The 10,757-nt window shown below is 38.5% G+C and overlaps 1 protein-coding gene across 1 annotated transcript in view; it reads right to left on the bottom strand.

Annotated features, from left to right (window-relative positions):
* Window positions 1-8,432, bottom strand: part of LOC115210816 (tripartite motif-containing protein 3) — an 18,552-nt gene extending 10,120 nt beyond the window's left edge. Inside the window, exon 1 of the mRNA XM_029779563.2 lies at window positions 7,281-8,432. Within this exon, the coding sequence (XP_029635423.1) occupies window positions 7,281-7,724 (444 nt within the window). The 5' untranslated portion in view covers window positions 7,725-8,432. The remainder of the gene's footprint in view (window positions 1-7,280) is intronic.
* Between the last annotated feature and the right edge of the window lie 2,325 nt (window positions 8,433-10,757).

The following is a 10,757-nucleotide window of genomic DNA, read 5'->3' as shown; positions in this document are numbered from 1 at the left end:
CTGCTCGAAATGTTAAATCCTCCTTCTTTCTTTCCTTTCCTGAGCATCCAATAACACTATACTTGTTCCACGTCCTCGCGTTGTGTTTTCTATGTTTAGATTAACTACATATATATATAAATCCTTAAATCCTTAGAAATGTTTCAGCCCAAAAGCTGCGGCCATGCTGGTGCACCACCGGTGAATGAGCTACACCAGTATGTGAAACCACCTCTGATACATGGCACTTGGTCAACAAGGGAGTTTGATGCCACTGCATGCATCTGTGTTTCCTGCCAAGAGGTAGGTTCATCTGGAACCCCTGACAAGAAGAGATCCAGTTTAGTTTTAAAGAAACCCACATCCACACCATGCAGGTCTCTCAGGCATTTAGGAAGGATATTGAAGAGCTGTGGACCCCTGAAACCCAAGCTGTTGTAGTATCTGGTCCTGTATTTTGATGGTGATGTTGGGATCTTTGGCACCATGCAGTGGCGCCCGGTTCTACTGTTGGAGTAACTTTCAATGCCAAAATTCGGGACAAGACCCTCCAGGATATTCCAGATGTATATCACTGCATATCTCTCCCGCCTTTGCTCTCTCCTTTTCATGAGACTGATGCAGACTTTTCTCAATTTCCATTAGGATTCTCTCAAGGCGAGACTTCTCACTTGTTCAGGCGGTTCGCAATCCTTGTCCATCGTCTCATAAGAATCTTCCTTTCCCTAGGGACCAGCTATCTGAATATACAGCTCCCTAGTAGATAAAGCAATTAAGGGTATGAAGCCAGGAAAAGCCCCCGGCCCATCAGGAATCACTGCTGAGATGCTTAAAACATCTGGTGGCGTGGGCTATGGCCTAGTCACCCGCATTGTAAACCAGGTAGTTCATGATGGAGGTTTACCCAACGACTGGCGTAGCAGCACCATAGTCAACTTCTTCAAGGGTAAAAGTGATGCTCTAGATAGAAATAACTACAGGGGTATCAAACTGCTGGATCAGGTGATGAAGGTCACGGAGAAGGTCATAGCCCATCTCATCAGGGAGAGAGTCCGCTTAGATGAGATGCAGTTTGGTTTTGTGCCGGGTAGAAGCACACTGATGCCACACTCCTGGTTTGACAACTGCAGGAGAAATACCTAGCTAAAGATAAACCCCTATACTTAGCTTTTGTGGACTTGGAGAAAGTGTTTGACAGGGTCCCCCGATCCCTTATCTGGTGGGCGATGCAGAAACTGGAGATTGACGAATGATTAATAAGGGCTGTACAGGCCCTTTACAGAGAGGCCCTTAGTAATGTTAGGATTGGCAATGAGTATAGTGAAGAATTCCGGGTAGAAGTAGGCATCCACCAAGGTTCAGCCCTCAGTCCACTTTTATTCATCATAGTCATCCAGGCAATAACAGAGGAATTCAAGACGGGTTACCCCTGGGAGTTCCTCTAAGCTAATGACCTGGCCTTCATAGCAGAATCACTACCGGAACTAGAAAAGAAATTTTGGGTGTGGAAGCTAGGTTTAGAATCAAAAGGCCTTAGAGTCAATGTAGCAAAGACCAAAGCTATAGTAAGTAGGAAGGCAAACTCACCACACACCCCTTTAGGTAGGTGGCCCTGCTCGGTCTGTAGAAAAGGTGTAAAAACTCGATAAGATGTACCCAGTGTAAGCTATGGACACATAAGAGGTGCAGCAACATCAAAGGAAAATTAACCGAGAAGATAGCTTTCATGTGCGGCAGATGCACAGGGGCAATAGACACCACAGATACTCAGAAAACAGATTCTATTACACTCCAGGGAGAGAAACTAGAAGTAGTTGATAATTTCCGCTACCTAGGTGACCAAGTTAGTAGTGGGGGTGGATGCTCAGAGAGTGATACCACTAGAATAAGAATAGCCAGGGCAAAGTTTAGAAAGCTTCTACCCCTACTGGAGACAAAGGGTTTCTCGGTCAGAGTGAAAGGTAGATTGTACGATGCATGTGTGCAAACTGCCATGCTTCACAGCAGTGAAACATGGGCTGTGACTGCAGAGGACATGTATAGGCTCAAAAGAAATGAAGCTAGCATGATCCGCTGGAGGTATAATGTCAGTGTTCATGCACAACAGAGTATAAGTGCTCTGAGAGAAATGTTGGACATAACAAGCATCGGATGTGGCATGCAGGAGGGACGTTTGCATTGGTTTGGTCATGTACTATGGATGGATGAGGAGAGATGTGTGAAGAAGTGCCACTCCCAAACTGTTGAAGGAATCTGAGGTAGAGGTAGACCCAGGAAGACATGGGATGAGATGGTCAAGCATGACCTTCATACGTTGGGCCTCACAGAGGCTATGACGAAAGACCAAGTTCTCTGGAGATATGCTATGACTGCGAAGACCCAACAAATGAAGTGAGTACATGGCTTGCAGGACAGCCTGGTGCACTAACCTTGGATCTTAGAGCGACCCACTGTGCTTGAGGAGACCTATTGAGTCAAGTACATCAACATCAAAATAAAAATCGAATGGATACTGTAGTTGTGATACCCGTGCCGGTGGCACGTTGAGCCTCACAGTGGAAAAGACGAAAGACCGAGACCTCAGAGATATGCTGTGACAGCAAAGACCCGACAAATGAAGTGAGTTCATGGCTCGAAGGACAGCCTTCTGTGCTAACCTTGGATCATAGAGTGACTCGTTGTGCTTGAGGAGACCTATTGAGTCAAGTACATCAACACCAACATCAAAATAAGAATCAAATGGAAATTGTAATACCTGTGCTGGTGGCACCTAAAAAACACCATCCGAATGTGGCTGATGCCAGCGCCGCCTGACTGGCAGCCGTGTTGGTGACACATAAAAAGCACCAACCAATTGTGGCTGTTTGCCAGCTTCCTGTGGCCCCTGTGCTAGTGGCACGTAATATGCACCCACTACACTCACGGAGTGGTTGGCATTAGGAAGGGCATCCAGCCGTAGAAAAACTGCCAGATCAGACTGGAGCCTGGTGTAGCCTCCTGGCTTCCCAGACCCCGGTCGAACCGTCCAACCCATGCTAGCATGGAAAATGTTAAATGATGATGATGATATATATGTGTGTGTGTGTATGTATATATACACACACACACACACACACATACATATATATATATACACATAATATAAATTTATATACATATATATACTTATTTATATACATATATATATGTAACTATATATATGTATCAAATGAAATAAAAAACTATATACATAGTTACGTATATACATATACATATGGAACAGCTGGTAGCATTTGTCAGATGCCTCCTGACAATAATTCTGTGATATTTCCTATCATGGTATTGCAAACTCTGCATCTTGTTTGTTAGATAAATCTAAAGGTAACTTGAATGTTGAATGGGCAGTCTGACCTTTGGGTAGTAATGTGGCTGTAATCCCAGAATAGCAGTAACTAAAACTATTTTATTTTCTTGACTAATTTTAGCCAGGAGAAGTTTAATTACAAATGTTTTCCCAGTACCTTTAACCAACCACATGGTTCCGGTTCAGTCCCACTGCGTGGCATCTTGGGCAAGTGTCTTCTGCTATAGCCCCAGGCCAACCAATGCCTTGTGAGTGGATTTGGTAGACGGAAACTGAAAGAAGCCTGTCATATATATATGTATATATATATATATATATATATATATATATATGTATATGTATGTGTGTCTGTGTTTGTCCCCCTAGCATTGCTTGACAACCGATGCTGGTGTGTTTACATCCCTGTCATTTAGCGGTTCGGCAAAAGAGACCGATAGAACAAGTACTGGGCTTACAAAGAATAAGTCCCGGTGTCGATTTGCTCAACTAAAGGTGGTGCTCCAGCATGGTTGCAGTCAAATGACTGAAACAAGTAAATGAGTATATGTAGTGGCTTCATGCAGACATGGAATGGATTCAATCCTCAATAACCAAATTTCACTTAACAGCTCAACAGCACTTATCTCACATAAAACAAGTTTTTCTGTGAATGACAGCAGCTACATTTGCCAGATGCCTTTGCTAAGTAGAATAATGTCTTTGCCACTTGACCCTTCTAACCTCTCCTAGGCCTCCAAAACCTAGAATAGAGATAACAGACCGCCAACAAAATTCATTGTTCTCAACTATATGTCTCTCCCTCTAACTAGTTTGGATAATTATAAATACTAAAACACCGCAGGAAAAAGTTAGTTGGCAAAAAGGAGATGACGCAGAGGCGACCACAGGCAGAATCTTGTTAGTGAGATAATTCAACTGAGAGAAGGCTTACAGTGAGAATGCCAGCTATGATACAAAGTCTTATCAAAACACCACTGCTGTTTAAATGTCAGACACAATGAAGGTATCATTTTATTGACTTCCTACACTTAACATTCACTCTATCTTCCTTTAAATCCAAGTTAGGCAGCTAGCAATTGACCAATCATAAACAGCAACAACATACAAGAAAAGATAACTATTGTTTTTATATGATATACACATCTGCCCGTCAAGGCATGGCTTTATACAAAGTAACGGTAAATAAATATTTCTTTACAACTTTGATCATTGTTCTTCTTCTATCTTGCACATCAGCAACACCCGAAACAATTGCTAACTGCCAACTCCAACACAGATCATAATGCAAATCGTTACACTGGCAACCAACACCTTAACAACAACAGTTACAATTGGTGACCCTTGACTGCAACGAAGAACTAATCGTTACATATATCTATAAAGGCTGTGTGGAATTTTCAGGACATTTATAATAAGAAAGTTAGTCTTACAGCTGTTTCTGGAATGTTAGGGATATCCCTTCATCAGAGACGATGTGAAATGGTTAAATAGAAGGAAATAGTAGTATTCAATATTAGGAGTTATTTTAGAAAAGGATGGAAATAAGAAGTATAAAGGGAAATAAAAGAATAAAAGTGAAAATTAAAATGAATGTAGGATGTTATAGTTACAGCTCCATTATCCAAGGAAAGTGGTGTGTTGAAGTGGTAGAAATACTCCTTGTCCATGGTATGTAAATTCCGATAGGAGTTCATATTTTGTTATTACAAATGGAAAGTGTGGAGACTTAGATTACATGTGCTGTTCATTCAAAGAGAATGTAGTGATAGTATTAAGTAGAGAGGAGAGAAAAGATATGAGTTAAAATGAGGAGAATGGTCATTAGGAATAGGTGAAGAAAGAAGAGGAAAAGAAAATGAAAAAAAATTTTTTAATGAAAAAAAAGAAAAAAAATGGACTTTTTCATTTTCTCTTCCTCTCTCTCCTCTATCTACCTAATACTACAACTACATTCTCAAAATTTCATTCACACTACAAGGTCTCTTTGAATGAACAGCACATAGAATCTACGTCTCCACATTTTCCATTTGTAATAAAATATGAACTCCTTATCGAAATTTACGTACCATGGACAAGATGCGTTTCTACCACTCCTACACACCAGTTTTCTTGGCTAATGGAACTGCAACTATAACATCCTACATATATTTTTTATTTTTACTTTTATTCTCCTATTCGGACGTTTTAGCTTTTTGATGGATGGGTGAGTGTTTCATTATGAAAAATTAAAATTTAAAAATTCCTAGATTCGAAACTTCTGTATTTTCCTACGTGGGTTTTAAAAAAGAAAATAAGAAAAAAATGTTAAAAATCAAGAAATTAGGGTGGGGAGGGTAAAATTTAAATGGCATTCTTTCACATACATGCAAAAAGAGGATCTTTTCCTTATGAACGGCACTTTGTAACATAATTTCTAGGTAACTAAAAAGTTTTAAACTTCGTATACTGGTAGAATGTATTTATAAAACATCATATTCTCTTGGCTTTATTGAGAAAATCCTATAGGTTGTAAGATATTTCGTCTTTAATTTCGATAATTTCAGCAATTTTAACCAATCGCTGGAGTCCATTTAGGTAAATAACATTCTGTGCATAATGAATATGTCCCTCCTTTAAGAAACAGATTAGGTTTATTTACATTTGTGAAGAAAAACAGATATCCTTCCCCAACCCCTAACCCTAAATCTAAAATAGATTGAAATGCAGTAGATCGATACTAGGGCCATAATTATGGGTGATGTTTTCATTTGACACCGCTAGAAAAAAATCCCATTTTCCGTGGCGGTGTCGTATGAAATTGTCACCCATAATTATAACCCTAGTATCGATCTATTGCATTTCAATCTAATTTAGATTTAGGGTTGGTTAGGGTTAGGGGTGGGGGAAGGGTATATTTTTTCTTCACAAATGTAAATAAACCCAATCTGTTTCTTAAAGGAGGGACATATTCATTATGCACAGAATGTTATTTACGTCAATGGAGTTAAATTGATTGGTTAAAATTGCCGAAATGCAAGAAATTTTAGACGAAATATGTTACAACCTACAGAATTTTCTCAATAAAGCCAAGAGAAAATGATGTTTTATAAACACATTCTACCAGTATACTAAGTTTAAAACTTTTTAGTTACCTAGAAATTATGTTACAAAGAGCCCAAAAAGATACATACATGACAACACACACTTTCTCTCTCACTCACTCACACACACACATCCATTTCATATATACGTACATACATCTTTCAGTTTCCTCTCTTTCACTTTCTGCTCTTACTTCAAAGCATAAAGAAGTTAAAAAAATTACGGAATTTAACGAACAATCATATGATCCCATATGATCAAGTTTGACATAAATGCTACTTCAAAGGAAAGGATGCCATTAAAATTTTGAAAACGTGATTTTTTGAGCAAAATCGTGTTTTCCTATATCGAAAACAGAAATCCGAAGAAATTTTGGGTAAAAAAAAAAGCGGAAGTGGGTGTTGTGCATGCGCTTCTACCTTAGCCCAATTAAGGCAGTTAGACAATTTCTACAGAACTTGAAACTTTCATAACTAATAGCTGATTTTGCTACAGGAGTGACTTATAGATTGGTATGTAACTTAGTACGAAACTCTGGGTCCTGAATTAACTGCTATAACAATCTCAGTTAATAAAAAAATTATATTTGTATTTATGCTTTGAGTCCTCTTTCACTAGTTATTAAAATAAATGTATTGGTCTGTCTCCCAAACTGTATGAATTTGTGTGTGTATGTCTACATATTCAGTATGCGTAAAGTTTATGAAATCAAAATAACTTAGATTTATAGAGAAACTAAATGTAATGTTGAATCAATCATTTTCCTACAGAAGAACATTAATAATAATATATTTCTTAAACTTTAAAGTATAAATAAAACAATTCGAAAGAAGAAAATATTTCAAAATATCCGACAAAGCAGCGAAGATATAATTACCGAAGTTTTGTTGGTGTCTGTATTAAAGTGCTGTTGCTGTATTAAAGAGTGTTCATTCTTCTCCAGTTGACTTTTCTCATCCATGTCTACTACAGTATAAGATGATAGATCAACATCATTTATATTAACTTTGGCTTCGGGCACTTGCTGCACAATCTCAACAGCTTTTTCCTTGTTATGCGAAAACCAATTGTCTAGAATACTTTGTAGGGTATGGTTATGGGTTAGACCTTCGATCCCTTCCGAAGGTAAGGTAATTTGAATCCTGCATTCAGGACATGGGAAACACCCATTGTTATCTGCGAAGTTTTTCACGTAAAGCTCGAGACAATGTTTACAATAAGAATGTAGACACGGAACCAAGGCTAAAGGCCGAGTAAATATCTCTAAGCAGATGGAACATGTTATATCTGCTGCTATCTTCTGTTCTAAGTCGCTCGACATGTTTCTTTCTCATGGAACTGTAGAGTTAGATCCTTCATATACTGAATATACCCGAAGTACTAATAGCAGTAGTAGTAATAATAGTTACGATAGTGCTGGTGGTGGGTGGTTGATTAATACTACAGGATAACACGAATCGGACAGCTGCAGAGTAGAAGTGATGGTGATAATAAGTGTAGTATCAGTAGCAGCAGTCAGGAAAATACAATTGCGTCAAGCTACTAACACAGCTGTTGCTTAACCACCAATAGAAACTTTCAGTAGTCATCACACACATTATGCATACTCACGGGCACATATTTACATACACACACATCACAAACACGATCGCACATACATTCAACACACACACATATACTTTCATGTTTACTTTCTGTTGCTATGGTTTGTCAAGGGTTATTTTCAATAGAAAATCTTTTGACCACGATTAATGAGGTCTTGTTATTTAGTTCCTGGTCGATTGTGATATAGTAAAGACGCTCCAATCATGTCCTTCCCATACTTTATTTTATATTCCCCTTTTTTGTTTAGATACAATAAGCCGTGATTTGAAGGTTTGGTAACTATTTCTAGGAAATCGATTAACCACATAGAGGTTCTGTTGTTGGTTTGCTTTATAACGTGGTTTGTCAAGGTAAAGTTGGCACAATTCCAGAAACAAATAAAATAAGGTTAGATTATGTGTTATAAGGAAGGGAAAGGGTTTTTGACCTTGAAATAAACTTACTGTTTTTAATTTTCTACTATCTACCATTGTTACTTTTCTCCAGATCCACAGAATCAGGAGAGCATCAGGCAAAATGTTTCACAATATTTAGTTCTGAGTTCAAATTGCCACAGTCACCTTTGCCTTTCATCCCTTTAGTGTTGATAAAATAAAGTATATGTCAAGTACAGGGATTGATTTTATTGACTAACTCTTTTGCCCAAAATTGTTGGTCTCATGCCTAAATTAGAAAATAGCAGTATTAATAGAAGTAGTAATGATTTAGCAGAGTTGTTTTGAATTCAAATCTCACCAAGATCAACTTTGCTAGTCAAGTACCTAGATCAATATTATCAACAGTTCTGCCTCCTCTGAATTTCCAACCTTGTACCGTATTTTAACGTGTATAAGGAACCCCATAATTTTGGGGGCATAATATTTGGGAATGGTTTTGTAAGGAATTATAATACTATCCATGTATAAGAAACTCCCATATTTTTTAAACCTAATTTTTGACAAAAAAGAGTACCTTATACATGTTAAAATGTGGTACTTATGTTAGGAATTATAAAGAATGACAAACTGGCAGAATTTTTTAAATGTCTGAAAAATACATTCCAGTATTTACCTCACCCAGTTCTCTATATTCTGAGTTCAAATCCCACCAAAGTCAGTTTTGCCTGCCATCTTTCTGGAGTCAATAAAATAAGGTACCAGTCGAGTGCTGGGATCACTTAAATCCTTTTCTCAAAATTCTGGCTTTGTGTTTAGTACTTAAATTAGAAAGAATTATTATTACTGAATGGATTGCTGTGTATTATTTGTAGTGTTCTTATCAAGATGGGATTTCAATTCGGAATTACCAAATTAACAAAGATCACTCATTGACATGCCTCGCTCACATGTTATTCATATTCCAACATTGACCAATCACATTTTAATGGGTGTTGTAATGAAGAAAATTTAACATTTATGATTCTGATGTATAGAGAAGAGAAGTAAAAAGTATTTGTTTGCTACTACACAAGTAGACAGGCATTACAGTATCCCTCTCTATCCCCTAAAAATAATTCTAATTTTGGCATAAGTCCTAATCGTGTGTGAGTTGATACTCAAGTAATACCTAGAATTCTTTGGAAAATTCCTAATAATAGCTTCCCCAAACCAGGAAGGTAGATTAGATTTAATTTGCCTCACATAAGGAATAATCAACTAAATAGTTTTGCTAGTAGTTGCCTTATTTTTAGTGTAACTCTCTTTAAAAGACATTTCTTTCCCTGATGGGAAGATTACATTGTTTTACACCATTTTATTCCTTTAGAATAATACCAATGTTGTCTTCAAAACATATGTCAGAAGTAAAGGAATTTGAATAACACCTGCATTTAACTCCATGCCGAATGTTGACCCTACAGAGGGACCAGCTATCCGAGTTGATAGTTCCGTGGTAGCTAAGGCAATTAGAAGCATGAAGACAGGGAAAGCCCCAGGCCCATCAGGAATTACTGCAGAGATGCTCAAAATATCTGGCAGTGTCGGCTATAACCTAGTCACCCGTATAGTCAACCAGGTGATACACGAAGGAGTCATACCCAATGACTGGTGCAGCAGCATACTAGTCAACTGCTACAAAGGTAAAGGTGATGCCCTAGATACAAATAATTCCAGAGGTATCAAGCTGTTGGATCAAGTAATGAAGGTTACGGAGAGGGTCATAGCCCAACTAATTAGAGAGAGAGTTAGTTTAGATGAGATGCAGTTTGGGTTCGTGCCAGGGAAAAGTACCACTGATGCTATATTCCTGGTAAGGCAGCTGCAGGAGAAATACCTAGCCAAAGATAAGCCCCTGTACCTGGATTTCGTTGACATGGAGAAAGCTTTTGATAGGGTCCCCCGATCCCTTATCTGGTGGTCAATGAGGAAACTAGGGATAGATGAATGGCTGGTGAGGACTGTGCAAGCCATGTACAGAGATGCCGTAAGTAAGGTTAGGGTTGGCAACATGTACACAGAAGAATTCAAAGTAGAGGTTGGGGTCCACCAGGGTTCAGTACTCAGCCCCCTCCTATTTATCATAGTCCTACAGGCAATTACGGAGGAATTCAAGACAGGCTGTCCCTGGGAGCTCCTCTACGCTGACGACCTTGCTCTTATTGCTGAGTCACTATCAGAACTGGAGGAGAAGTTCCAGGTGTGGAAGGAGGGTTTAGAATCAAGGGGCCTTAGAGTCAACCTAGCTAAAACCAAAGTACTAATAAGTAGGAAGGTAGACAATCCACAAATGTCTTCAGGAAGATGGCCCTGCTCGATCTGTAGAAAAGGTGTAG

The sequence above is a fragment of the Octopus sinensis genome, linkage group LG4 (assembly GCF_006345805.1).
Source record: "Octopus sinensis linkage group LG4, ASM634580v1, whole genome shotgun sequence".
In the NCBI taxonomy this organism is placed as follows: domain Eukaryota; kingdom Metazoa; phylum Mollusca; class Cephalopoda; order Octopoda; family Octopodidae; genus Octopus; species Octopus sinensis.
The sequence above is the reverse complement of the archived record's forward strand: the minus strand, read 5'-3'. Positions and strand labels throughout refer to the sequence as shown.